General features: G+C 54.3%; 2 protein-coding genes and 1 long non-coding RNA gene across 14 annotated transcripts in view; 2 read left to right on the top strand and 1 right to left on the bottom strand.

The window, feature by feature from the left end:
* Fbxo31 (F-box protein 31) overlaps nt 1–18740 on the top strand; it is a 29422-nt gene extending 10682 nt beyond the window's left edge. Inside the window, exons 2-10 of one of the 3 annotated variants that reach the window (XM_006531477.3) lie at nt 1837–1908; nt 3459–3545; nt 7721–7797; nt 8093–8260; nt 9089–9163; nt 11832–11941; nt 12824–12977; nt 13732–14078; nt 15738–18740. In XM_006531477.3, the coding sequence (XP_006531540.1) occupies nt 1837–1908; nt 3459–3545; nt 7721–7797; nt 8093–8260; nt 9089–9163; nt 11832–11941; nt 12824–12977; nt 13732–14078; nt 15738–15960 (1313 nt within the window). In that variant the 3' untranslated portion in view covers nt 15961–18740. The remainder of the gene's footprint in view (nt 1–1836; nt 1909–3458; nt 3546–7720; nt 7798–8092; nt 8261–9088; nt 9164–11831; nt 11942–12823; nt 12978–13731; nt 14079–15737) is intronic. The other 2 variants (NM_133765.4, XM_006531478.2) reach the window with 2 other exon arrangements.
* A 1790-nt stretch (nt 18741–20530) lies between these two features.
* On the bottom strand, nt 20531–23795 carry 1700030M09Rik (RIKEN cDNA 1700030M09 gene). Its single transcript, NR_045903.1, has 3 exons — nt 23461–23795; nt 22826–22916; nt 20531–21068 (listed from the first exon to the last, which is right to left on the bottom strand). It is a non-coding gene; the product is annotated as an RIKEN cDNA 1700030M09 gene (long non-coding RNA).
* Nucleotides 23796–23843: 48 nt separating this feature from the next.
* 1700018B08Rik (RIKEN cDNA 1700018B08 gene) overlaps nt 23844–27935 on the top strand; it is a 13564-nt gene continuing 9472 nt past the window's right edge. The window contains exons 1-4 of one of the 10 annotated variants that reach the window (NM_001382231.1): nt 23855–23892; nt 24060–24179; nt 25962–26013; nt 27603–27654. In NM_001382231.1, the coding sequence (NP_001369160.1) occupies nt 24146–24179; nt 25962–26013; nt 27603–27654 (138 nt within the window). In that variant the 5' untranslated portion in view covers nt 23855–23892; nt 24060–24145. Of the gene's footprint in view, nt 24180–25846; nt 26014–26228; nt 26465–27602; nt 27655–27935 lie in introns of those variants that run through there. The other 9 variants (NM_001382232.1, NM_001382230.1, NM_001382233.1 and 6 more) reach the window with 9 other exon arrangements.

Below are 27935 nucleotides of genomic sequence, written 5' to 3'. Positions count from 1 at the left end.
GCATGCTCTCTAGGGCCTGGGGTGGAGGGAGGAAGCTGGAGCCGCTGCCCCTAGCAGAGCTGCCCAGAGAACCTCCTGGATGCCTGCTTCTGACAGCCCATGAGTACTGGCAGGATCCCTCCCATCCAGATCACGGGGCTAGGGGCATCTACTGAGGGGCAAAAACCAGTCTCTGGGGATCGTCAGAGCTGAAGTGCTAAGGGTATGGCTTTAGGGACCCCCTCACCGGCTGCACTATGTCCTGTTCTAGACAGCTCGTGTCCTGCCGTGTGGCAAGGCTAGAGTCCTGACTAGGAAGGTCGCCGCTGTGAACATCTGATGAGGTGGTGCTACAAAACCCAGCCTGACCCTGCATGTGTCGTGACACTGGAAGTGTCCGCTTTAGCTGTCTCTGGGACCCGTGGCTTTCTTACCCGTTCTTAGACCATGTGCTCACCACTAAGGGGCACCGGCCTCGCTTTAATCTTGGGTCCCACTGTTGGCTCATGGAACTCTGTTCAGGTCACATGACTGCTGTGCCTCCTGTGTCAGGGCTAATGGAGAGATTGTGGGCTTTCCTGGGTGTTCTGACAGAGGGCCCTGGCCCTTGGGGCTGGCACTGAGGGTGGAGGGTGCCCAGTGTGAAGGCTGGTATAATTAACTGTGCTGGTTGTCCCCCCTTACCCCCAACCTGAGACCCAAGGCAGGGGGCCGGCACTTGGTTGAGGTGAGTTGGGTGTGGGGTGCATCAGTGGGTTGGTGATCATGGGGGTGGTGTCCCCGGGCTGGGGAGGAGGTAGGAGGGCGCTGAGCACCTTTGCGTTGATGTGGTACTGGAAATGGGTCTGCGCTGTCAAGGAAATCACCACATCGTCCAAAGTGTTCAGAGAAGGAAGAGGACTCCCTTCTGTAGAAGAGTTGGTGGGTAGCTGTGCCACAGGAAGCCAGCAGCCACTCTCAGTGGGGTGTGGGAGGGTCCCCCTTGGCTTTTATTTGTTTATTTATTTATTTATTTATTTATTTTTGTTTTTTGAGACAGGGTTTCTCTGTGCAGTCCTGGCTGTCCTGGAACTCACTCTGTAGACCAGGCTGGCCTCGAACTCAGAAATCCGCCTGCCTCTGCCTCCCGAGTGCTGGGATTAAAGGTGTGCGCTACCACGCCCAGCTCTTGGTTTTTATTCTTAAATCAAAGAGAGGTCCTACATCTCACTCTGAATGGTCAGAGCTCACCTCACCCTCTCACACTATTGGCTAACTTAAAGGGACAGTTGTTAGCCAAGTGCCTTTGTGAGCAGGGTGCAGCTTGGCTCTGCTTTGGTCAAAGTGCTGACTGGGGAGGGGTTTCTACCAGATGACTCGGTACAGATTTCTCTGAAGATGGGATGACCTTTGTAACCCTTTGACAGAAAGAAAGGGCAGTGCATTCCATCTGCATTTCCCTTGGGGACTAGGGCAGCTTACCACAGGGGTATTGAGTGCTGCTCTCCAGAGTCTGTTGTAAGGACAGGTCCAGCCATACTGTGCATTAAGGAGACCTCCGGCCATCTGGAACCTAACACCACCATTACAGATCTCATAAAGATGCGAATGGCCGCCACCATTTCCAGAGTCCCGAGTGCCTCAGTCCATTGTACAGTTAGGTTACTGGACCATAGCAGAGCAGACAGCAGAGCTGGGCGGCCCTCACTGCAGCGCGGCAGGGACTTTGGCTGTGAGCAAGCAGAGAGGTCACACAGGGAAGGCAGATTCCTCCCAATGAGGAAGTGTCAGCCGAGTCCCCCGCCTGTCACAGTCAGCATCTCTGCTGCTTTGCGCGAGTTTTCCTTGGTTTTGCATCTAGCGTGTTTCTTGTTGCAGAGTATGGCGTTTGTGAGAACCTGCGGAAGCTGGAGATCACAGGTGTGTCTTGCCGGGACGTCTATGCAAAACGTGAGTCAGTCCTCTGTCTTCTGCACCTTTGCCTTTGAGCCAGGGCTCCATAAGTGGCAGTGGCCATGACTGTCAGTGGGGTTGATGCTTGCTGCTGTCCTGGATACAGTCCTTTCAAGTCCATGACGGTTAAAGGCATCCAGGGCCTGCATTTCTAGTTATTGAATCTATATTTTACTTTGGTGCTGCCCGGGATTTCAGTGCTCGGCAAATGCTCTCATTGTCTGGGACCCACATCCCACCCCATATATTCTGTTGTAACATACATGACAATTGTGTGTATCTGTGGATACAGTGACCTCAGTACATGTACACAGTGTACACTGACCAGGTCAGGGTGAGTGGCATAGCTGTTACCCCAAACATTTACACCCTGCTGGGAGCCTTTGTGGTTCTGTCTCAGTGAACAGTCGTCTGCTGTTGCGGAGACGAGCTGAGTGTGTGGCTGGGGAGGAACACTCTGGCCTTCTGGAGTTGAGTTGGGCCTGCAGGAATTGATAAGTGGAGTCGCTTTCTCCGTCAGCTCCCTCAGCTTCAGAGCGGCTGCCTCTGTTCCGTGCTGCCCATCCTTCCGCAGCTCCGATTCCCTCCTCTGTGAGCGCATCAACCCCTGTCTTGTTTCCCATCAGTCCCTTCACTCCCCAGAGCCTCTCCCTCTAAGCTCAGCATCCCTGCCCCCCGTTAGCCTCTCTTCAGAATCCATGGGGCTCATATGTCCCACACTGCAGTCGGGTGGCTGCGGGGCTGCCTGACCCTCATTACAAGCTAGCAGCACAGCTTGCCCCCCAGGAGTGATGAGTGCCGCAGCCTCATCCTCACAGGGACGCAGCTGTGGACGCTGGCCAGGTGTCAGTGTCTCGTGACAGCCCATGGAGCACACAGGGATGGCGTTCCTCAGAGCTGTGCTCCTCTGTCCTGAGGGAGAACCCTCCCAGGTACAGGGTCTGGAGACGTTGTCGTGTGGTGGAGGCAGACAGGCAGGCAAGGACAGCGGCGTTCTGCTGTCTGGCTCTGTGAATGTGCTGCAGCTGCAGGGCCAGCCTCTGCCTGCCTCTTAGCACCTGGGTGTTTGCTTTGCATCAGCCAGAGCGTACTGCACACTGAGTATGGGAGCTGAGGTTCTGAAAGTCTGCAAACACTCCTAAGCTGGGCCTGATGGCTGAGGGGAGTCAGCCTGAGCCCCTGAACAGGTGGCCGCTCCAGCCAGTCTGGATTCAGCAGTGAGAGATGTGATGTCTTAGAACACACATCGTGAGGACAGGAGAGTGTGAAGCCGTGCCTCTGTAGGGACAGAACCCTCCACGACTTTACGGACCTGTCAGCCATACTGCTCTCCCACTCCTGGATCCCAGGGGCCACCAGAGTTTATGGCTGCAGCGAGTCGCAATAAACGTGGAGACATGCCCCATAGTGCAGCTGACCTGGCCAGTCTGGCACTGTCTGACCCCCCAGAAGTAGGAGTAGCAGGAGGAAGAGGATGTCAGGTCACATCACATGGCAGCCGCTCACCTGTGAGGGGACCCTCAGCCTTTCCTGCTGTGTCCGTTCAGGTATAAATCCTCGAGTGAAGTCAGGACGCTTCATGAAAATTCTCCCCGATTATGAGCACATGGAGTACAGAGATGTGTACACCTGCCGTACGTACCTCACGCCCTGCGCTGTGGCTGCTGCTGCTGCTGCTGCTGCTGCATGGGCGATAGCAGGCGGGTGGGTGGGCGGGCAGACTCGCTTCCCACCCTGGGAGATGCTGTCCCGGCTTTTTCTCCTTTCCTCTGCTGCAGCTGTGGTGGGTCGCGCTGAGTGGTAGCCTAGGCTCTCTGTGTATGGACTGAGTTTCCACAGTAGCTTCTAGGGTCTTGGGCAGCCCTGTAGAAGTTAGGTCAGGTTCTGCCTCCCAGCCCCGTGCTCCCAGAAATAAGACTCAGACTCAAAATATGACAGGTGCTGCAGCCATACAATACAAAAAGACGTTCTCCACAACACAGTTGTTGGTTTAGGCAAGAACAGCTCACTAATATTTTTTTAATGCAATTGCAGAAAAAGTCAGGTAGAGCAGAGAATAAAGGCCTCTAAAGCTCCTCCATTCTAAAATAACACAGAACTGGGCTCAGCGCCACGTGCCTGTCAGCCTAGCACTCAAGAGGCTGAGGCAGGAGGATTGCTGTGAGTTCTGGGACAGCGTGAGGTATAGAATGGGACTACCGTCAAAAACAAAACAAGACTCCCCTCCTCCCCAAAAAGGCCCCAGAAGAAATGTAAACCAACATCTGCGTTTATTAGTTACTTGTGTGAGTGCACAGGACATTCCTGTGTACTGTCCCGGTCCTCCCCTCCCCTCCCCTCCCCTCCCCCCATGTCAGACAAGGGGTGGATAAACATGCTTGCCCTGTTGCCTGGTTACCTGAACTGACTCCATCCAGTTGTCTGGCCTCCAGGTTCCTTGTGGCACATGTGTACACACATACAAATAAATAAGATTTAAAAAATAAAAATAAAAAAAGCCACCGGCTTTCCCTCTCTGACTGGGCGCAGGAGACTTTTTTTTTTTTTTGATGCTGTGAGGATTGGGGAGAGGATTTCAGCTGTCAAGAAAGACCAGAGCTGGAGAGGTCTTGCCTGCCGTTCCTGCTCTTGGTGGAGGCAGGAGAATTGGGTTCAAAGCCGGCTTTGGCCGTATAGTAAGCAGGAGGCGAGTTCTATTTCCAACAACCACCCCCCACCCAAACAAACAGGCTGTGAATGACCTTTTCCTGTCTAACAAAAGCAACGACAAGCTTGTGACTTATTTCCCAGAGTGCCACCAAGGTCTGGACACCAGGTTCTGGCTCCCCGAGGGGACAGTCCCGGCTTTGTGACATGCTGCCTTTGTCTGGTGTGCTCCTGGGCTGTGTTGGCACTTTGAATAGCTGCTAACACACACCTTTGCTTACATTGGCTGGCACAGAGGTGGACTGACTGCCAAGGTCATGGCCAGGGTATGGGAAGACTTGGACATGGCAGGGCACGGGACCTGGGAGGGCTGGCGGTGTGCAGATTGCAGACACTTCCCACACGGTGTTGGACGGGGTTTCTAGAACACTGTGTCCTGGGCCCAGTAGCCCTCTCTGCTGAGCAGAGAGAGAGCCGCAAGTCCTGCCAGCCCCACCGGGTTCAAGGGAGGTGGGGAGGAGGGGCGTGGTTCTGGGAAGCCTTGAGGACAGCTGGCCCCATGTAGGGCCACATGAGATATTTCTGGAACTGCCTGGATGCTCAGCCCTCCCGGCGGTCTGTGAAGAGTGTGGAGTCCTCCTCATTTCTGGGTGGTGCTGCTGAGTGCCTGGACTTCAGCCTCCTGTTTGGTGGCCCTGCGGCTTGTCAGTGGCAGGGTGGCGGTGGCTGTCCAGCCAAGGTTCAAGTACATTTGAGTCACACAGCACTTGGTAGGGGCATCCCTGGTAGTGAGCCCCTGGTGTGCCAGAGAAGAAGAAAACGAGGCCCAGCACCTGACCTCTTGCCCTTTCACCTTTGGCTTCCAGGCACGTAGCGCCAGCTGGGCTCTCAGCGGGCTCTCTCACCAGCCTGCTGTGACACCTTGCCACAGGAAGGCTTTGGGAGCAGGCCCTACCTGGGCTGCTGCCTGAGGGGGGACTTGTGCATGAAGATGAAGGCCCTTGGACCCCAGGCTCCTGGGCTGGATGGGCTGAGAAGAACCTTGAGACATGTCCTGAGGGCAGGACTGTCCCAAGCCGACTCAAGGTGCCACAGATCTGTGCACTGCCAGTGTATTAGAGTATTCAGGGACTCCTGTCTTTGGATGGAGCTGTTGTCTGTCTGTCACTTAGAGTGACCGTGGGTGCTCCTGAGGTCAGAGGCAGGTGCAGGACCAAGGACAAGGAGGGACTTGGTAACAGGATGTGATGGCCCCTGAGATGCCTGGGCCGCACACTGGAGTGTGGTGGGAAGCCCCCTACGGAGCTCCAGCCCCGACCCTCCCCAAGGAGCCGCTAACACTGACTCCTCCAGAGTGGCGGGGAGCGCCTTGGAAAGTCTAACAGCAGATGCATAGGGTGATCTCATCTCCTGATTCTTACCATGCACCGGGGACTGCTGGCTGTGACCCAGTGACTAGGATGAGACAGGACGGTTAGTCGCATCTTTCTTTTGGACTAGAGGGAAGTGTGGGCCACTCCCAGGCTCAGACGGTCTGCAGAGGGACCTGAAGACATAAACTCAGTTCTTTTCCATCATGGGTGGCAGCCATGTTTGAGGTTTTGCTGTGTTTCAGAATATTGCTTCTCTGGCTTTGTCCTGGGTGAGTCTGGGCTGTCACTCCAGATAGCACAGGACTCGCCCTGGGAGGCAGGTTGGTTCAGTGGGCTTTGTAGGCATTTGTAGACTAAGTGCTGGGAGCAGCGGCTGGTTTCTTCTCGGGATGTCCAGCTCTCTGGCTGGTGTGAGCGGAAGGGAGGAGGCTGGCTTCTTCCCAGGGTTTGTGTGTAACTCAACGTTGGCCCAGCCAGATGGAGTTGTCGTCCCAGTTCCTGCAGCACACGGTCACTAATGTTTGTGAAGGCAGTTGTTTTTTCTCCAGTGATTCTGAAATGGGTCATTTCACCAGCTTTTTTTTTTCTTTTTAATATATATTATTTTTCAATTGTAAGCGATGGCAGAACATTACCTTTTTCATACTCCCTCTTACACTCTCACCTCCTTTTTTATTTTATTTTTATTTTTTATTTTTTTGGTTTTTTGAGACAGGGTTTCTCTGTGTAGCCCTGGCTGTCCTGGAACTCACTTTGTAGACCAGGCTGGCCTCGAACTCAGAAACCCGCCTGCTTCTGCCTCCCGAGTGCTGGGATTAAAGGCGTGAGCCCCCATGCCCGGCTTAATTTTTTTTTTAAGGATTTATTTTATTATATGTCAGTACACTGTAGCTGTTTTTAGACACACCAGATGAAGGTGTCAGATCTCATTATGGATGGTTGTGAGCCACCATGTGGTTGCTGGGATTTGAACTCAGGACCTTCGGAAGAGCAGTTAGTGCTCTTAACCGTTGAGCCATCTCTCTAGTGGGCTCTCTCCTCCTTACGCTGCAGGATGACACAGTGGCCACTCCTAGACGCGTGCCCCCATTACTCTGTACTCCAGGTTCATGTGCTGCATGCTGTCTGTGCTTATGAGTTCAGAGGTGACGAGGCCACCATAGGAAGCTGTGGTCCCTGGGGTTGGTGTGCCTGCAGCCTGTGCGTCCTTGTAGTTCTTTGGAAACGGCTGGTGGCATCACACTTACTGTAGCTGCTGAGGGTGTGGCTGGTGGTTGGTGCATTCAGAGTAAGATGTCCACATTAGTGTGCCCGGCACCTGGCCCTTCCCTGGGAGTCCTGCTTGTCAGTGCAGTGGCTCAGAGGTAAGCATCAAGTCACAGCGGCTTCACTGTAGCTAAAAGGCCGAGAGCCTATGCCTGAGCCGGTGACCCATGCCTTGTCTTTAGAACCCCTGTGATGGTCTTGGGCTGGACCTGGGGGTGGTGGTGGCAGTTCTTCAACAGTGTCCAAAGGCTGGGTTGTCCCTCTCCCTGAATCCCAGGCCAAGGCCTCTGGTCCCTGTCCCTTTGTGGTCCTGTCTGGTTACCCTGAATGTGAGCTGTGCTCAGTAGCCATCTGTGACTCCATGGCCTTCAGGATCATCCTGATTCACCCATCTGTCACCCTGTGAACAGAAGTGGCCATGGTGACAGGCACAGGCTGGACTGTCACCTCTAGTGGCTCCTGGTGGAGGTGTTTCCTCTGCCCCAGGAGCATGCTGGGTAATTGTGTCTCTCCTGTCCCAACAGTGCTTCACCGATACAGACACATTTTGGGGCTGTGGCAGCCAGATATCGGGCCGTACGGAGGATTGCTGAACGTCGTGGTGAGTGGGAGTCCCGTGGTGGGTCTTGTGCAGGAAGTGGCCACACTGAAGATGGGCAGCGAAGCCGCCCCAGGGGTTTCCTTTCAGGGCCAGATGTTACTTTCGGAGTGAACAGAGATTTATTGTAAGCAGTCTTCTGGTCTTCTGTGTGTGCCCCTGGACTGTTTGAGGGCCACAGGGCCCTCAGCTCCTGGATGCAGAAGCTGCAGGCTCGTGCCTGAGGACACAGGTTTGGGTGTGAACTTGTGGCTGAGAGACAGCACCCTGCCTGGCGTGACCACTGTGTCTGCTGCAGGTGGACGGACTGTTCATCATTGGCTGGATGTACCTGCCACCTCATGACCCCCACGTGGGAGACCCCATGCGGTTCAAGCCACTGTTTAGAATCCATCTGATGGAGAGGAAGTCGGCTACAGTGGAGTGTATGTACGGCCACAAAGGGCCCCACAACGGCCACATCCAGGTAGAGGAGAGCTGGGTCCTCTGTGACGCGACATGCATGTGAGGTGAAGGGCTGTCTGTCTTCCTTTGGCTGTCACAGCCCCAGCGCCATCCTGCTGGGCGCACCTTCAGCCACAGCCTTTCACAGTTCTACCATGACCCGGTGGCTGCAGGTTGTGGGTGGTCCAGCTCAGTAGAGTGGGGGACACTGTGTGAGGCTATGTGAAGATGGGGGTTGCCAGAGCCCACTGGAATATTGCCCTTTAAAAAACTTATTTGGGTGGGCATGTATGCATGCCACCTGTGTGAGGATGTCTGTGGACATGCACTCACCTGGGCTTGTGTGTGCATCTTTGTGGAGGTGGGAGTGGCTTCAAGTGTTCTTTGCTGTTACCTGTGAGCCATCCCTCTTGTGTTCTGGTCAGTGTCTCTTGCTGTGACCTGGGGCCAGCCAGTCATGCTGTGCTGGCTGCTGAGCCCTAGAGATCCCCCCTGCCCCCCCCCCCCCTCTACTTCCCCAGCTCTGAGATCACAAGCCTGTGCCCCACACTGCTACCCAGGTCCTCACAGTTCTGCCACAAGCATGCCGGAGGTATCCCCGATGAGGCCAAGTTATGTACCCTAGCCCTCCTAGAGACAGTTCACTAGGTTGCCCAGCCTGGCCTGGGGTTCACCCTCTTACTCAGGCAGAACTGGGGTCTCCTGCCTCAGCCTCCCAGGTAGCTGGTTGCAGCCTGCACCACCACACTGGACACGTTTGGATCTCAGTGGGTTTGGTGGGGAGCGTAGTTGGCGGACACTGGGACTCATCCACCCTCCTCGTCCTTTTCCCTCCACGGTCACGCGGAAGATTGTGAAGAGGGACGAGTTCTCCACCAAGTGTAACCAGACAGATCACCACAGGATGTCCGGTGGGAGGCAGGAGGTGAGTCCTGAAGCCTGGGAGGGAGGCTGCGGAGAGACGTTTGCGTGGCCGGTTGTCTTTTTCTCGTGGGCGCTGGCCTGGCCTCCTCCTGTTGGGTTAGGTAGAGCATGTGAGGGCCCATCGTTTGGAATGGTGGCACTCTGTCCCCCAGCCCTGACTGTGCAGTGTGCCGAGGTCCGCCTTACAGAAACATCCACAGGTTACGGTCTCCAGTCTCCGCGACCAGGCTGAGAGTGTTCGCTGTGCTTTCCCGCACCCTCTGCTGGCGGCTTTGCCCACTCACACTTCCGGAAGCCGCTGCTCCACGGGCAGTCAGGGGGCTCTGAGGGCAGTTCAGAGCGGCTGTCTTCACTCAGGAGCCTGGTGGCCTGAGTGTCTAGGGCATGGCAGCACAGTGGATGCCCATGTGCTGGGCCTCCGGCCATTTGCCCGAGTGAGTTTATATTGCTTTTGAGGTTTGATTTGTGAGCGTCTAAGCCACACCACCATTAAGAGGAACGTGGCATCGTTGAGTGTGGGTGTCTGTTGGAGCCGTTTATGATGGCTAGACCTTAGCCACGTTCTCAGTTCCCAGGGTCTGTGGAGACCCACATGGGTGTTCTGGTGAGCAGCGCTTGCCCTTGGGGGAAGTCCCTGTTCTTACAATGCCATTTAACTCTGTTCTCCTACAGTCGCCGCTTGATGCTTGTGAGACTATTGGAATTCTCATTTTTTTTTTTTCCCAGTGTGCTCTTGTCTGTTAAGACCTTAGACAGAGGTCATGAGCTCAGTCTCTGGAGATGCCTGATGGGATGGGCTCTGGGGTTCTACCTGGCTCGATGGCTTTGAAGGGAGGGTCTTTTCCTGATTACAAATGCAGCGTGCTCCTGGCTGGAGTGAGGCGCCTGTACTTTACGAGGAGCTGGGTGTCTGGTGAAGAGTGAGGCGGGGAGACAGGAAGTACAGCCCTGTCATCCCCGCTGGCTGTCTCCGGGGCTGTTGGGAGCATAAGATGGTGATTGTCCAGTGCCAGGCATGATCACCACTCCTGAGCTGGTTGCCAGGCCTTGATGCTGTCCTTGTGTGTGTAGCTGGGACTCGCCCTGGTGATGACTCTTCTTGACCCCGAGCTGTGTGCTGGAGGCTTCCTAATGACCCCAGAGGCCAGCCTCTGCGTGACGTTAGCGCCAGTCAGCTCAGTGTGACACTGAAGCCTTCCTTTCTCCCACTCAGGTGGTTTTATTTCGTCTGTCACCTATTTGAGGCTTAGAAATAAATTGTGTTCCTTTTAAAATTAAAAACATGATCGCCGGGCGTGGTGGCGCACACATTTAATCCCAGCACTTGGGAGGCAGAGGCAGGTGGATTTCTGAGTTTGAGGCCAGCCTGGTCTACAGAGTGAGTTCCAGGACAGCCAGGGCTACACAGAGAAACACTGTCTCGGGGCTGGTGAGATGGCTCAGTGGGTAAGAGCACCCCGACTGCTCTTCCGAAGGTCCGGAGTTCAAATCCCAGCAACCACATGGTGGCTCACAACCACCCGTAATGAGATCTGACTCCCTCTTCTGGAGTGTCTGAAGACAGCTACAGTGTACTTACATATAATAAATAAATAAATCTTAAAAAAAAATTAACAAATTAAAAAAAAAAAAAAGAAACACTGTCTCGAAAAAAACCAAGATTAAGTAAATAAAAATAAAATAAAGTAAAAAAACCAAAAAACAAAAACAAAAAACCCCATGTTCTTGAGTTCCTCCACAAGAACAGCCACTGTGACGAAAGGGTTAACTTTGAGGGTGGGGCAGGTTCTACTGTCAGCTTGACTGTCCTAGAGCTTACTGTGTAGATCAGGCTGGCCCCCAGTACAGGGAGATATGCCTGCCTCTGCCTTTTTAAAAGAGAGAGAGAGAGAGAGAGAGAGAGAGAGAGAGAGAGAGAGTGTGTGTGTGTGTGTGTGTGCAGAAAGTTGAAAGATTTTGTATTTCTGTTCTGCTCTCTCTGGCTTCCTTTGGGCCCCACAATGGCTCCTGGGTTCCTGAGCAGAGGCTAACCTGTCCTCGGTGGTCAGAGGCTGACCCGAGTGAGCAGGACTTTCAGGAGACAATAGCACAGTGCACATGAGTTACTGTGTCCCACGGTGCTGTGTTCATGAAGGCTCCTTTTCTATAAATGCACGTAGAGTGGACTCAGCAAGCTTTGTAAGTGCTGTGGGAAGGGAGAGTCCACCCATCTGTCAGGCAAGGTCTCTGTCTCTCGCTGGTGGCGATAGGCGGTGGCCCCGCTGGCTGGGTTGGCAGGACCCTGCTGTGCCCGAGGTCTTCCCGGTGCCTGAGGTCCCCTGGGCTGTGCAGGGTGGAGCTTGATCAGTGTGGATCACTGTCTCCCACCATGGGCACAGCCAGGCCCACTCGCTGCTGCCTGGGGCGGGGGTTCTAGCCCCAGCCTTGCCTGACAGAAGCCGTGTGACCTCCCTGCCCTCTTAGGAGTCTGAGGCTGTGCGTCCTGGGAAGGTGAGGGCTGGTTTTTCCCAGGTGGGCCATCCTCAGACCCAAACCCCAGGTGCTCACAGCTCCTGCTCCTGGCCGCCCGCCAGGGAGCCCGTTCAGCTTGGGAGTGTTGGTCCATTCAGTGCCACACAGCAGCCTCCCCGCTTCCATCTTGGTGACTCGCATGCCCTTGTTCTCTGAAGGAGTTTCGGACGTGGCTGAGGGAGGAGTGGGGCCGCACGCTGGAAGACATCTTCCACGAGCACATGCAGGAGCTGATTCTGATGAAGTTCATCTACACCAGTCAGTACGAGTGAGTCCAGGCCGCTGCGGTGCTGTGAGTGCAAAGTCGGCCCCTCTCTGTAGCTGTGAGGACAGCCCCTCTCTGTGGAGAGTGTGGCCTGGCTATGGGACCATGCTGTCTCCAGTCTCTAGGTACTGTGAATACAGTCCTCCCTTCTCTGGGTACTGTGAACACAGTTCTCCCTTCTCTAGGTACTGTGAACACAGTTCTCCCTTCTCTGGGTACTGTGAACACAGTCCTCCCTTCTCTGGGTACTGTGAACACAGTATTTCCCCCCTTTTGATTCTGCACTGTTCTTCCTTTTCTTTTCTTTCTTTCTTTCTTTTTTTTTTTTTTAATGTATACGTTTTATTTAAAGTTTTTGGGATCTTTCTCAGAAGAAAAATCCTCCCACCAGGGCTACCTGATGACTATCTTATATAACTGGGCTGTGAGTTTACATATATGTGGATTCCTTGCATATATTTACTACTTATTGCTTAATCTGTTCTTCCTTTTCTGTGTAGATACTGTGGACTTAGTCCCTCTTTTCTGAAGCTCTGCATTTTGTGGGTGTAGCTCCCTTTCTCTGGGTGCTGTGAGCACAGCCCCATCCCTCACTTCTGCTGTGGTATCTGTTGTCTTGTGTCACCCCAGCGCAGCCATCAAGTGGCCAGCGTGTGCTGAGGCCCAGTGTCCCTCTTCCTAGCCTCCCAGTGCTGTGGGCATGGGCTCTTTTTCTGAGTGTGAAGCTGAGCTGTGCTGTGCTCATGGGCTTGCCCTTCTAGGCCTTGAGGGTGTACATGGGTGCCAGGAGGGCTGTGCCCAAGGTCTAGGGCAAATGGCTGCTCAGGCATAGAGGATGCCTGCCTAGCCACACTGAACACCTTGCTTCTTCTGCCCCCGGTGCAGCAACTGCCTGACCTACCGACGGATCTACCTCCCGCCCAGCCACCCTGACGACCTCATCAAGCCCGGCCTCTTCAAGGGCACCTATGGCAGCCACGGGCTGGAGATTGTGATGCTCAGCTTCCACGGCTCACGCGCCAGGGGCACCAAGATCACGGTGAGTCACCCACCTGGTAGACAGGCGTGAGTCCACCGTGCTCTGAAGGTGGGCACGGGCTTCAGTGGGTGGCCGCCCTGTATCCCAGATTTGCCAGGTTCTGATGAGCTGCAACTTGGAAAAGGGACCCAAGATGCCTGGCTAACACACTGGTTCCCCACACTTCATGTTGGTGTGGCTACTGTTGTGGGCTAGGCTGGCCTTGAGCCTCAGATAAAGCCCCTCCTCTGAGCTGGCTATACCCATGGCCACTCCTTGCCAAGACCTCTCTGCCAACATGTTCTGTCACTGAGTTCTGCGGGGAGGATCTTAGGTTTCTGTCAGGGCTTCACGTCCCTCTGCTCTGGGAGAAACTCCACACACAATTCTGGTAGGATCCAGAATTGGGGTCCCAGCTGTGTGGTGGCACAGCCCACAGTCCCTCCCACCAGCACGGACTGCCACTATGGGGGTGATGGGAGCCTCCTCTGGCCAGGCTCAGGAACTGATATTCTGGCCTGTTATCAGCCAGACCCTGAGAGGACCCACATACTAAACAAGTGGGGGTCTCTAGGCCCAGGAGCACCTGTGTGTGTCTGCGCTCCCTCAGACCACCTCGAGTCACTCTCTGGCCCATCCAGGGGGCTGACTTGTTGAGGGGACCTTCAGACTCTCTTGTGAGACGCTGAGGCAAAGCCAGGCAGCATTGAGCAGGCTCTGATGCTTCTGTGGGTCTCCTGGCCCTGCTGACGGCTGTCAACTGCCCTTTCTACAGGGCGACCCCAACATCCCCGCGGGGCAGCAGACTGTAGAGATTGACCTGCAGCGCCGCATCCAGCTGCCGGACGTGGAGAACCTCCGAAACTTCAACGAGCTCTCCAGGATTGTCCTGGAGGTCCGGGAGCAGGTGCGGCAGGAGCAGGAGGCCGGCGAGGGCGCCGCGCCACCCCGGGAGCCTTCAGCCAAGGCCGCTGATGGGCCACCTGCTAAGGACGGCAAAGAGCCTGGAGGTGGAGCCGAGGCAGCTGAGCAGTCGGCCTCGTCTGGGCAGGGGCAGCCGTTTGTGCTTCCTGTGGGTGTCAGCTCGAGGAACGAGGATTACCCCCGCACTTGCCGCCTATGGTAAGGACCGTGGGCCCAGCTCTCAGCCAGCACAGCTTCCGGCGCTCCCTGGAGGGTGGATCCCTGTGGGGAGGGCACATGTGCCAGGGTGCATGTGGTGGTCAGGTGACAGCTGTGAGTCAGCACTCTGCACGCTCACGCTAGTTTCAGAGCTTGAATTCAGGGTGGCAGGTCTCAAAGCAGATGCCCTTACCCACTGGGCCATCTTACTGCTTCAAGGTCTGCTTTAGGCTACTGGTTTGAGCCATTTGTGGTGGTGCTGGTGGTGGCTAGGCTGTGTTTCCGCCCTAAGTGTGTGGCAGAAGCAGCTAACAAGTGAACCAGGAAAGAGGCTGTCCACAGTAAACTTCCTGCAGCCCAGCCGCACCTGCTGAGGGCTCCAGTCTTCCAGAGCAGTACCGGGAGCATTCGAACCCAGAGCCTGGGGGCGGGACACACGCCATTGCAGCTCAAACACAACACCTGTCCTAGAAGGACCTACAGTGGGATTTCCAAGGTCCCAGGACACGGGCCACTTCAGGTGGCACAGATAGCAAAGCTTCACCAGTGGATTAAAAGATAACGTACCTGGCTAGCCAGGTAAGAGAGACAAGGGAAATGCCCCACAGGTTAGGCAAGTAGGGGGAGCAGGAGAGTTCCCGTGCTGCAGTGTGCCTGGGCATCCTGTGGGTGGCGTCACCATGCACATCTTACAGGTGAGTTCCATTCATGGGGCTGCTGAGGGCGAGGTGTCATCCGCCTCCCGTCCACCCCTGAATGTGGTGGGCCACTGGCTTGCAACCAAACATACAGGTCCCAGCTCATGCCCTCTCGACCTTTAGCCTTGGCTACCCTGGTCATTCAGGCTGTCCTGCATAGATGAGAAAGGGAACGTTTGTGGCAGGGGATGTGTGACCCTCTCTAGCCGCTGTGGCCTTTGATTGGACAGGCTTTTCCCCAGCTGAGCAGCTCTGAGCACCCTCGCATCTATAGTGCTATTCTCCCTGCTCTACTGAGCAACCTCAAGCCGGGTCCGTACCTGGGTGCAGGGAGGGGCGTGGGAGAGTTCCTGGTGGGCCTGCCTGGCCTACTTACCTCAGTTGTCACAGTAGCTTCTGGTCCACAAATAGGCAAGTCTTGGTCTCTCCCTCTCTTTTTTTTTTTTTTAAGATTTATTTTTATTTATATGAGTACATTGTAGCTGTCTTCAGACACACACCAGAAGAGGATATAGATCCCATTACGGATGGATGTGAGCCACCATGCAGTTGCTGGGAGTTGAATTCAGGGCCTCTGAAAGAGCAGTCAGTGCTCTTAACCGCTGAGCCATCTCTCCAGCACCCAAGTCTTGGTCTCTTGTACACAAACTACCTAAGTGGCTCAGGGCCCTGGCCTTTGTCCAGGGCTCCCGCGTGCTTAGCAAATTCGATCAGGAACCTGGAGCCTAACCCTGGCGAGGCCCTCCTTGGGTGCCGCCCACCTGTGAATTGCTGTGTTGTGGTGGGGAGCTATGGAAATGGCTGTCTGCATTGTGGTGGTGTACACTGGGTGTTCTCTGTGTGGTGTGGGCTCCTGCCGGCTGGGTCCCTTCTGATGGCGCTCTCTCTCTCTCTCTCTCTCTCTCTCTCTCTCTCTCTCTCTCATCTCTCATCTCTCATCTCTCATCTCTCATCTCTCTAGTTTCTATGGCACAGGCCTCATCGCTGGCCACGGCTTTACCAGCCCTGAGCGCACCCCCGGAGTCTTCGTCCTGTTTGATGAGGACCGCTTTGGATTTCTGTGGCTGGAATTGAAGTCCTTCAGCTTGTACAGCCGAGTCCAGGCCACCTTCCAGAACGCCGCCGCGCCGTCGCCGCAGGCCTTTGACGAGATGCTCAGGAACATCCAGTCTCTCACCTCCTGACCTCCGCATCGTGGGCGGAGAGGCTGCACCGGGGCCCGGGTGGGGGAAGCATGCACTTTAGAAATGAACGCACACCTCCTCACTGGGGTCCCGGTCGCCCCGGGACGCTTCTTGTATAGTGTGTAACATACTCTTGTACATTTGACTTGTTGGTAGCTATGAAGGAGAACGCTAAGCATGGTGAGAAAATAAACGGAGTTGAGCCAGGATCGAGCTGAATGACCGGTGCCTGTGGCATGGAGAATTAAATGGATGCCTGCTGGTTTTCTGAAGCAAGCAAATCTGCCCCTAGGAAGGGTTATATATCACCCAGCCACCGTGAGTCGTAGGGGGCAGGGTTCTGTGCACCTGTTCCCTTCCAATGACCTAAACGGTCACTGCTTGGATGTGGCCGCTGTGGGATGGCCGAGTGTCAGGCTCAGGGATAGGTTTCCATTTCCTCACTGGCTTGCTTAGATCTTGGACAGGGCATTCCACCATGGCCTCTGTCCTGGTTGCTAGGAGCCACCAAAGATTGCCAGGGAGTCGCCACTCTGGCCCCTGGTGACCTCTGGGCCACACCCACTCTCGAAGTAGAGCCGAGTTGTCAGGCCAGCCACCTGCTTGTCCCCAGCAGCCGAATGCCCTCCCTTGGTCCTCCACACGTTTATCTGGAGGGCCCGCCTGCCGACACCACATCGCTGGTGCTCTCATTTCACGGCTGTGCAGATGCCTCTCCAAGTGTTGACACCGACGACCTTGTCAGCAGCGAGCACTGTCAAGCCCTTTGTAGGTGAAGGCAGTCTTCTAGATACTTCTCTGTGGCCATGTGCCCGGGAGCATTGCTAATTGAGGGCTTACCTGCTCAGAGATCAGTGTGCCGGGCCTGCTAGTGTTTGTGTTTGAGGACCCTGTCTGAGCCCAGCCTTTGGGAGCGTCTGCCTGAGCTTCCAGTGTTAGCATGCCTCTAGGCCGCCCTTCCCCCATGGCTGTTCATCCCCTGGGGCTTTGGCAAGCCCTCATGCTGAGAACTCATCCCGCTGGCGAGGGACCTTAGGAAGATGGCAGCCACTCGAGGCTGGGCCTGTAGACTCAGGAGAGGTAGTGTGGTGAAGGAAGGACCCTTGCTTGCAAGCTGCCTTTAGGGCTTTAGGATGCTGGCTTTGTCAGGAGCAGTAACAGAACCTGCGGCGAGCTCTGTTAGTCCTGAGAAGCTTTGGACAGTGGCGGATGTGACCAGGAAGCCGCAGAGTCAGTGGAGAGCAGGTAGCTGGGCACGCGGGTAGCTCTTGTCAGGTTTCCCTGGAGAAAAGCAGAAGTGTGCATTTCCCAGAACCTTTCCCTGAGTGTCTTCGGCCGCTTCTGGTTCAGTGGGGGCGCTCACGCCATATTAGCCCACCACACACCGGCTTCCCTAAACGCACGCCCTGCTTGCTGCAGACGAGGCTTGTTGGGGGCTGATACCATTGTTGCATGTAGTGTGGCCTCATGTAGAGAACAGCAAGGCCCTGGAAGTCCGCTCAACAAGGCAGGTGGACATCCTTGTCCCCGGGCCTCACCAGGCCAGTGCCATTGGCTGCTCTTGTAATTTTGCTGCTGCAGGCTGCACAGCCCATGGATTTTGGAGAAAAGGCGCCTTGTGGGTTTGCACACTTGGCCTGCCCCGCTGTGTGTGGAGATGGTATGGGTAAGGTCAGGGGCAAGCCTCGGGAAGTTTATAGCGGGGACTGGACTCTTTCGAGTGAGGATATTGCCGGTGTCTGTTTATGTCCCGATTTCTTCAGGCCTGCCAGTGTCAGGACATTACCGCCATCACTCAGACCTCAGACATCAACAGTGTGTCTGTGGGGGGGGAGCTCTAGACTCCATGCCTTGGTCCTGACTCACCTTGTGTCCCTTTGACATCAGCTGTCTGGCTCCTTGTAACATGAGTTTAGACTCTGGGCCCCTCTGCTCTGGGCTGTCAGCTCTGCACACTTCCTGTCCCTGCATGTCTACCTATAGAGTGGGTACTTGACAGTGGCTTCTGGCCAACTGCTGCGCCAGCCAGGCCTTCTTCACATCAAGCAATGAGGCACTCGCCTGCTAACCGCCTTCCTTCCCCAAGAACCTGGAGCTGAACACGCTGATCTGGCCATCTGGGGCACCTCCCCGGCTGCTGGCTGCCTCCCCCAGCCCTCAGCAGCTCTCTGCCAGGCTCGCTGTGAACAGTATACCGCCCAGGGTATAATTGTTCGTTCACCTTTCAGGACCTATGGGCATTAGAGCAGAGGGCCCATCCTGCTCAGCTGTCAGGACTTTGCGAACCTCAGGACACCTGCATCGCCTAGTGTGGGACTGTCTTCTCAAGACAGTGGGGCACAGAGGACATCAAGCGCCTGACCTGTACCAACCTCCGGCCCACATGACCCACTTTCCAAGAAGGGTTTCACTGTGGGTCGTGACACTGAAGGAACCTGCCGGGTGCTTTTCTGTGGTGGAGTCCTCTGTGTTTGCACAGAGACCAGCACAAAGTGCTAGCATGTGCGTTCTCAGCCCGTTTCTTGTGCTCACCGAGCCTGTTTGGAGCATGGGGTTTGTCTGGAGCACACACAGACACACACACAACACACACACACACACCTGGTTCTGGACAGAGGGTGGCTCTTAAAAGCTCTCAGGTCAGCTCCGCTTTGCCTAGGGTCAGGGAAGGACCCTGAAACAGTAGCTGCTGTGTACCTGGTGCCTGATATCACCTGTGTCACTCGCCTAGGATGTGTGGTTCTCCTTTCGGTTCTCAGTAAACCTGTTTTTGAAGCCTTGTTGTTGACTTGTTTCTCGGGTGTTCTTCAGGTGGAGATGGGAGCCTCAGGAGGGGTGGCTGGGACCGTGCATCTCACAGGCACACACAATACACACACACTCACCTAACATTTTATGTGTGTGTTTTGCTTGCACATGTGCATCATACACATATGCCCAGTGCCTGAAGAATTCAGAAGATGTGAAGATATCAGGTCCCCTGGCACTGGAGTTACAGATAACTTTGAGCTGCCACATGGGGACTGGGACCTGGATCTGTTTTGTAAGAGCAGCTGGGCTCTTAGCTGCAGAGCTAACCTCTCCAACTCCTATATGAGCTAAAGAGATCCTTTGGTTTTTCCACATAAGGATGAAGGATCAGGGTGATTTGTTAGAGCTTGTGTCCTTGTCCCCATCCAGTGCCCTTCCCCCCCCAGGGACAATGGCAGTGTGGTGGAGGGCAATAGTGCTGTTCTAGGACAGAAATGGGTACATGTTCAGTCAGGCATCCACAGCGAAGATGGCAGCTTTGAGAACTCAGATGTCTGTCTGGTCTCAGCAAAGCCCAGAGGGCCCCAGCCCAGCTACCTTGAGGGCATGGGCAGGCAGAGCAATGTTTATGAATCACTGTTGCACTATGGGATGCTGGAAGAGGTGCAGTATTATGTTTATGTAAAATATAAGAACAAAACAGCTCCATTTGGTCACTTCACACTTAAGCTTCTTGCTCTACAAGCATGGAAGTCTTGAGTTCAAAACTCCAACACCCAAGTGCCGGGAATGCCAGGATTGGGGAGGCAGAAACAGGAGGGTTGCTTCCTGGGGCCCTCTGACTAGTGAGTGGGCTCAACAAAATCACTAACTTAAGTAGTGTGGAGGGTCAGGAAGGTGCTCAGTGGATAAGGAGCTTGTGCAGCCAGGAGACCTGGGTTCTGGTTCCTAGAGTCCATATTAAAACAAAACCCAGATGCCATGGTTTGAGTCTGATCCAGGCATTCCATCTGATGGGTCTGATGTGAGGTGAAGACAGGAGAATCGGCCAGAAGCTCACATGTGCAGCGAGGGGAAGAACCCACTCAGCGAAGGTGGTGTCTGACTGACCGCAGGTTGGTTGTGACACATTTTTTAAAAAGATTTATTTATTTAATGTGAGTACACTGTAGCTGTCCTCAGACACTCTGGAAGAGGGCGTCAGATCTTGTTACAGATGGTTGTGAGCCATAATGTGGTTGCTGGAATTTGAACTCAGGACCTTCAGAAGAATAGTTTGTGCTCTTAACCGCTGAGCCATCTTACCAGCCCTGTGACACACATTTTTAAAATAGCCTTTAAAAAAAAATTTTTTTTTTTTTAAAAGTGGAGAGTGAAGCCGGGCGTGGTGGCACACGCCTTTAATCCCAGCACTCGGGAGGCAGAGGCAGGCAGGTTTCTGAGTTCGAGGCCAGCCCGGTCTACAGAGTGAGTTCCAGGACAGCCAGGGCTACACAGAGAAATTCTGTCTCGAAAAAAAAAAAAAAGTGGAGAGCAATTGAGGACACTCAGTGTCAACCTCAGGACTTCACAGATGTGTATAGCTATGCATACACAACACACACACACACAGATATGCAACCTATGAAACTTAAAAAGCATGCAGTTAACGCCCGCTCCTGCTTTGTGGCCACCATTGGGCTTCTGCCCTCCCCCAGGGTGGCACCCTGCTTCAGACATATCTGAGGTGCAGTGGCCTCCTGTCAGAATGAGAAATTGGGGTCCAGATGGGAAGGTGCGGTGCGACTAGTGATGGACTGGTATGTCTCCACACAGGTCTCTGAGACAGTTTCATTTTCACAGGGGTGGGGGTGACACCAGGCAGGTGCCTACCTCTGAGGTCCAGCTCCAGACCTGAAATACTTTAAAGCAAATATCAGGTGGTTTCGCCAGACTTTCCCTTTCCTTTCCAGCCTTTTCTCATCCTGTGGGAAACAGCAGCCAGCCAGCTGTGAGGGCAGGGGTGGATGCTTTCTGGAACTGAGATTACACATGGGGGAGCTGGCATTACAGATGGGGGCTCATGGAGGGGTCATGATCTGGCACTGATGTAGTCTACCTCCTACGTTAGCTCTCCCATCTACAGGCACCGTCTGTCAATCTGACCATTCCTTTTAAAGAGGTTGTGGTGTGACCTCTAGTGGGCGCTCCGGGTTACTGCAGTCCACAATACCTTAGCAAAGAGGACTCTTGTGGCTTCAAAGCCCACTGGGGCACAAGGCGGTGTGGGAACCTCTGGGGAAGCCGCTACACCGTGAGGGTCTTCTCCATCCTCTTCCACTGGGGAAGATCTCTTCCTTATCCTGCTTCACCTTGATCTGGAAAGGAAGGTGCAACATGTGGCTTAGCTGTCACCTCCTGCCTGGTAACCTGGTGTGTTTGTCGCAATCCTCCAAGTAGTGGGCTCTTAGAAGTTCCCTGGAAGGGGCTCTGGCCAGGGGAGAGGCCTCCATGCAGCCCCATCCTTAGTGCTAGAGACATTTAGAAAAAGATGAGTCTGTCCAAGCAAGTTTTGATTTTTGTTTTTTTTTTTGGTTTTTTGAGACAGGGTTTCTCTGTGTAGCCCTGGCTGTCCTGGAACTCACTCTATAGACCAGGCTGGCCTCGAACTCAGAAATCCGCCTGCCTCTGCCTCCCGAGTGCTGGGATCAAAGGTGTGCACCACTGTGCCCGGCTACCACTGCCTTTCAAGTTTGGCTGTGTGTAACCACTTCTGCCCCGGTAGAAATGGTTTTATTTACAGGCTGTACTGGGGACTGAACCCAGGACATTGCAGAGGCTGGGCAAGATGCTGGAGGTATTGTCTCCAGTGACTGCATGGGACTTTTTTTTCTTTTCTTTTCTTTTCTTTTCTTTTTTTTTTTTTTTTTTTGAGTTGAGGGACACTTAAGCCCCACAGTGGGGACAGAATGATGTCACCTTTCTCTAAACTGTTTGCGTCTGTGCAAACAGTAGGGAGCTCATTCCATTTCTCGACTTGCTTCCATTACTGCCCCTTTAAGGCTTTTTTCAACTGTTTCCATAGGGAATATACACTCACATACATCACACACACATCACACACTCATACACACACATCACACACTTATACACACATACATGTATCACACACATATCATACACGCATATCACACACACATCACACACACATATCACACATATTACACATCATATATACATCACACTCACACATCATATATACACATCACAATACTCATACACTTACACACACACACACACACGAGAGAGAGACCAAGTCTCTCTAACTAGATGAGTCTGGCTTGAAGCTCCTGCTCCTGTCACTTCAGACTCTCAGGTCTTGGAATCACAACGAGCTGGTCCCACCACACCTGCACATCCTACTCGAATCTAACAGTACACACTGTTAACTGTCTATGTGATTTATCCTGCAGACTTGGGCTTCTCACTTACAGCCGTCTGTCCCATGGCGGTCGTTTCCCTGCTGAGTCTATGTAACTGCCCGTGTCGGGGTTCCCCCGTCCCGCAGCACCTGTCAGTCACACTCCTGCACGGCTCACTGGCTGACTAGTATTCTGGGGGTGGGTGTACCTCAAGCTTCTCCTGCTATGAGATCTTGGGTTATTTGCAGTTGGGCATCCTGTGAATAGCTCTACACACCCTGGCATATCGTTTGTGTGGGTAGGGTCTTCAGAGTACAGCGAGGCACTGTGGGGGGGGGGGGGAGTCACAGCCTCCAGAACCTGCCCAGGGCTGGAGAGATGACTCACTGGTTATGAGCACTACCTGCTCTTGCAGAGGACTTGGGTTTTGTATCCAGAATCCATATGACAGCTCACAGCCATCTTATAACTCCAGTTCCAGGGGCTTCTGTGCCTTCTTCTGGCACTGTGGGTGCCGTGTGGATGTGCCACACTAACATATATTCAGGCAAACACACATACACAGAAATACTTCAACAACAACAAAAACCAACCCTGCTTCGATCTGACAGTGGCTGCACCATCTTGCTTTCCCTCCCGCACAGGAAGGAGCATGTCCTCGAAGCTCCTCACTGTCCCCGCCATCCCTCCTTACAGGCCACAGTGGTGCCCACCTCTTAATGGCCAGGGTGGCCTCTTTCTGTATGCACACTGGGATGGTGGCCATGTACGACGGGATGTTTGTTCAAGGTCTCTGCACTGTCCCTGTAGAAGATGCCAGTGGAGAAGTGTGGGAAGGAGAAAGGACACAAGGAGCCACCTGAGTAGGGAACACCTGGGCTGGAGACTGGGGAGGAGTCCACATGGGCTAGTGGCTGGCTGGAGCTAGGCATAGCCCTGCCGTTCTGCGGAGAATGGCTGGTGACAGGCAGAACATTTCGGGCTGAGGGGACAGGAGGCTTCATAGAGGGAGCACATGGCACCGTGGAGCAGCAAGGAGCACCGTCGGGGAAGGAGGCTGAGCTGTAGAGTTGGATGGAGTCTCTCGTGTGTGGCTCTTCAGCGTTATCTACTGCCCCAGGAGCCGTGATAAGGATTGTGGCTCCCTGAGCGTCACAGAAGCCCCCGAAGGGGCTGAGGATATACCTGGATTGCCTTGCTAAGAATGGCCTCCAGGTTGCTAAGATAGCTGCAGTGAGGCCTGCAGATATAGTTTCCTGGCTGTCTAGGTGTGGATGAGGAGCTAGAGAGGGTCAGATGTGGGGCAGAGCTGAGAGAACAGCTGGGGGTTGGGTCTGACTCCACTTGCCTGTGCCCCAGTGAGGCCATGATGCAGCCGATTGCTGCCTGGGGTGGGGGGGCACCAGTCTGTGGCTGATCTCTGGAGCTTGCTGCGTGGAGCTGCTGGATCACTCTGGACACCAGGTCTGGACAGCTGCTCCGGGCTCAACGAAGCATTCTCTGGAGTCCTGTGCTAGGTGGGCCTTTTGAAGACAACCACTCAGAAAGTTTCCACTGAGCCTTCCGCACCCGGAGCCCGGGAGACCTCGTTTCTGTCCACGCCTGCAGCTTCTGGGCCTATGCTGCCCTTCTGGAGCCAGGAGGGGGACAAGGGCTGCCTGAGAGGAATGGCTTGTCCCCGTCATCACTGTGGAGCCTCTGTTCCCAGCATTCCATAGTTCCATTGGAAGGCTGGCTTCCACGGAGTACCATGGTTGTGGGGGACACAGACGGTGCACAGGCAAGTAGGTGGCTGCCTCTCCCACACACTTCAAGGGAGCCCTAGGACCATGGGGAGCAGGCTGACAGGCGTCTGGGGAGTAGCAAGTTATTAGAACCCGTGTGGGCCTCTTCCCTTTCCCGCTCTGATGATAGTGAGGATGATGGTGGTGATGCTGTGTCCCACAGCACACTGGAGGGCAGAGTGAAGAAAGACCAGTCACAACCACTGAAAGAACTGGGACGTGTCACCACTGGAGACAGGGAACAAAGGGATGGCCATGATACCAGCGACCCCAGGAGGAAAAGGTAATGGCCAAGCTGGCTGAGCTGACAGAGTGTCAACCCCCGGGAAGCTCACAATACCACAGTAGGGCAAGACGCTAAGAGCCCTGTAGCAAGGGCACGAGACAAGACATGTAACTGACTCTAGTCGGAGGTGCTGGGGTGACCTTGTCTTAGAACCCTCCAACGTCCAGCCTGACAGACCTGGGAAGTGTCCGCAGGAGGAGGGAATATATGTAGTCTGGTCTATCCTGGAACCAGGCTGGCCTCCAACTCTAAGAGATCCACCTGCTTCTGCCTCTCTGAGTATTGGGACTAAAGGCATATACTGCCCCTGCCTGCCTGATTTTTATTTTATATAATTTTAAAAAGATTTATGTATATGAGTATACTGTCGATGTCTTCAGACCCACCAGAAGAGGGCGTCAGATCGCATGACAGATGGCTGTGAGCCACCAAGTGGTTGCTGGGAATTGAACTCAGGACGTCTGGAAGAGCAGGCAGTGCTCTTAACCCCTGAGCCATCTCTCCAGACCCTTATTTTTTCATCTTGTTTTATTTTATTTTATTTTTGCATTTTGAGTCAGGGTTCCTCAGTAGTCTAGGCTGGCCTGGAAGTCTTGACATCCGTCATGCTCTCAAATGGTCTTCAGGCTCCAGGCTCAGCCTCCTGAATAGCTGGGATCCTCTTTCCTGCAGCTTCGACACCTCAGCTGTGGGCTTGCTGTGCTTTCTAGAATGGCTATGGCAGCCATTCTTCTTTCTCTGTATCCACGGGTGTTTCTTTTTGCTGAGTTGTTTCTTGTTGTTTACTAGCAGGGGCCCGGCACCCCGCTGCACCAGCCGCTACCACAGTGCCTGCCCCAGCCCACCAGGTCTCTGGGCTGTTGCCAGCTGTGGACTGTCGGTCTGTGGCGCGAAGCCGAGGGACTGTGGGGGAGGGGAAGGACCCCTTTGGTGGGTGTTGACTGTCCGCGGGGTGCTGGGAAGAACTTGAGATCCTCTAGGGGCAGACCCCCAAGACAGGAATCCAAAGTCGTCACAGGGACTCAGGAAACAGATGAGAAGGTCGGCCAAGGGGCGGACCCCAGAGTCATGGGGTGGTTTTAGGGATGTGCTCTGGAGTGGTTGCCATGGCAGCACGGAGGCAGGGGCAGGTATCCACACCCCCCATCCTCTGCTAAGGGCAGCCCCTGGAGGGAGCCAAAGTCTGTTCCCTTCACCAGTCCAGGTGGCAGCTTTGTTCCCTCGGTATTTAACTTTGGCAGTTCTATGTAAATTGTGGATTTTAACCCCTGCCTGAAGTATGACTGGATTTTCTCCCGTAACAGCTGTGGGCTGTTTCGGAACAGGCAGTTGAGATGTAAGGGAGTACTCGCCTTCCACTATGTGGGTCCCGGGATCGAACTCAGGTTGTCAGGCTTGGCAGCAGGAGCACTCTCCTGCTAAGCCATCTCACGGGTCCCAAACGCTAAGTCTGGTCTGACCAAAGCCCTGGATGGCAACATTTCTTTTAAGTTACAATTCATGCACGTCTGACCGGCGCGCACATGCGAAGCCCAGGTTCTCCAAGCTGTCACCGTATTTGATAACAAACGGCTTTGAGTAGAGGTGTGTCTCTGATGGTATCTGGGATGCACAGAGTGAATGTATCTGACAGGCTGTGAAGTTCTGGTCCACCAAGCTGTTACTCTACTTGATAACACATGGCTTTGGGGATCCCTGGTGGTATCTGCGACCCAAAGAGGAATTTAGCCCATGGGGACCCCCTTTGGTCCGGTCCTACCTCCCTCTGTCTCTTTACAGGGGATCGGGACCGGGTAGTCCTACGCGCGCACAGATCCATCCACAGAAAATGGTGAGTGTCTTCGGGCTGGTCTCCATGTCCACCCAGGCGACGAGAGGATATGGAGCTCGAGCCAAATGTCCTCTCTGTCCCACTGCTCCCATGAGCCACCTGCGAGTAGCCAATCAGCTGTCAGCTCAGTGCACACCCGAATACGACAGCTCCCGATTGGCTGATCGAGGGCCAATCAGCAGGTCGAGCGGGAAGCTGTTGAGAAGCAGCGCAACCCTCTGGCTTTAGTGAGGACCTTGGAGGCTCTGGTCCGACTGGCTGTATAGCACATGCCCAACACAGTGCATCATGACAGATCAGGTCAGCCCAGAGTCCACACGGGTGACCTCGGAGCTCACCTGTGAGTGCCGGGAGCCCCGAGGCTGCCCAGTCCAGCGGTAGCGCAGTGGCGACCTACTCTTTCCAACCTTGGAAATGTCAGGAGCAGGCCTTCAGGCATGGCTGTATCCAGGTGTGCACGGACTATGGTCCCGGATGTTTCCCCCCCCCCCCCCGGCCCTCTCCTTTCCTTTGCGCAGGTTTCTCTCACAGACCAGGTGACCACCCAGACTTCCTGTGGTAATTAGGGTAACTCCTTCAGCAAAGAAGGAGAACAACTGCTCTCGCTATTCTAGCAGGCAGTTCCAAGGGTTATGACTGTAGTGACCAATCTCAGATCAGCTTGACCTCACCTCGAGGCTGGACTACTGTGGGTAGTCCGGATGTTGAGCCGGTCAGCCCCTGAGATGTTGTGCCGGTCAGCCCCTGTGTCTTATTTTCAGTTATCAGTCATGAGAACTGAGTTCAAAGGCCCTTAGCACACCAAGCACGCTCCTGTGATCTCAGCACTTGGGAGACGGAAGCAGGAGGATTGCTGTGTGTTACACGGTGAAATCCTGCCTCAACAAAACACCAAAGCAGACAATAATGATTGAGATTATTATATAAAACCACCCGGCCGCAGTGATTTCTGATGTGAAGCAAGCTGACACCAGCCATGGAAACTCAGTTTTGCCTGGTGTTTGATGTCTGCATGCTAGATGCTCTCATGGCCAATATCCTGGCAGTGTGTGGCTGGGATCCAGGGAGAGTTAACTGTCACTCCGAGCTCATGGTCCTGCTGTGTCCCTCCCACCCCCCCGTCTTCTGTCCCTCTTTGTTCCACTCTGCCACTCTGTCCCCCTTTATTTTGCTGCACCCCCTGTTCTCTTATGTCTTACCCTGTCCTCTTTGAGGCAAAGTCATCAGGTCTACTGGATTTTTGTGACAGTTTTGACATGATCTTCCTCTTACTGCAGTAAGCCTGTGTATACAAAGCCTCACAGGGGCCAGTGGAGCCCTGGGATCTTCAGGCCCTAGGACCCTCCTGAGAGCCAAGCCTGGCTTTAGCTGGAGTGTATTGAAACAGGTTGGCTTGGGAACACAGGGTCTCACACCAGTTAGGAAGATATCACCTGTGCTAGCCTGCCCTTCTGTCTCCCTGAAATACCTACCTCCTGGGCTCAGAAGGACGACCTCTCCGCCTTTAGTGTAGTGCCAAGGGCCACCGATGCCCAGCCCAAAGTTTGCACAGAACTCAGAACCTTCACATCCGTATTTGTCTTTTCTAGGAAGGGTTCGTTTCAGACCTTTGGAAAGGATGTGTGCATCACGGGTCAGTCGGTGAGGAAATTCCCTCAGCCTCTTGTCCATCCTATGGGTGAGAGGAGGGGGAGGAGAGTCTCAGGCTGGGCTCCGCCCAGAAGATGTCCCCATACATCTGTACAGCCTCACATCTTCCCTACTAGTCCCTCCTGAGACCAGGAGCCCCAGGGAATCCGGAAGCTCCTTCAGTGACTAGCCCTGGTCATCGGCACCTTCCTCTGCCCCTGGAAGGGGTGGTGGTCCTAATAAGTGGTCTGTGCCATGCAGAAAACCACAGGCTTGCCCTCCCTCCTCGAGTT

This window comes from Mus musculus, chromosome 8, assembly GCF_000001635.26.
Source record: "Mus musculus strain C57BL/6J chromosome 8, GRCm38.p6 C57BL/6J".
Taxonomy (NCBI): domain Eukaryota; kingdom Metazoa; phylum Chordata; class Mammalia; order Rodentia; family Muridae; genus Mus; species Mus musculus.
Note: the sequence above shows the minus strand (reverse complement) of the source record. Positions and strands in the feature narration are given on the sequence as shown.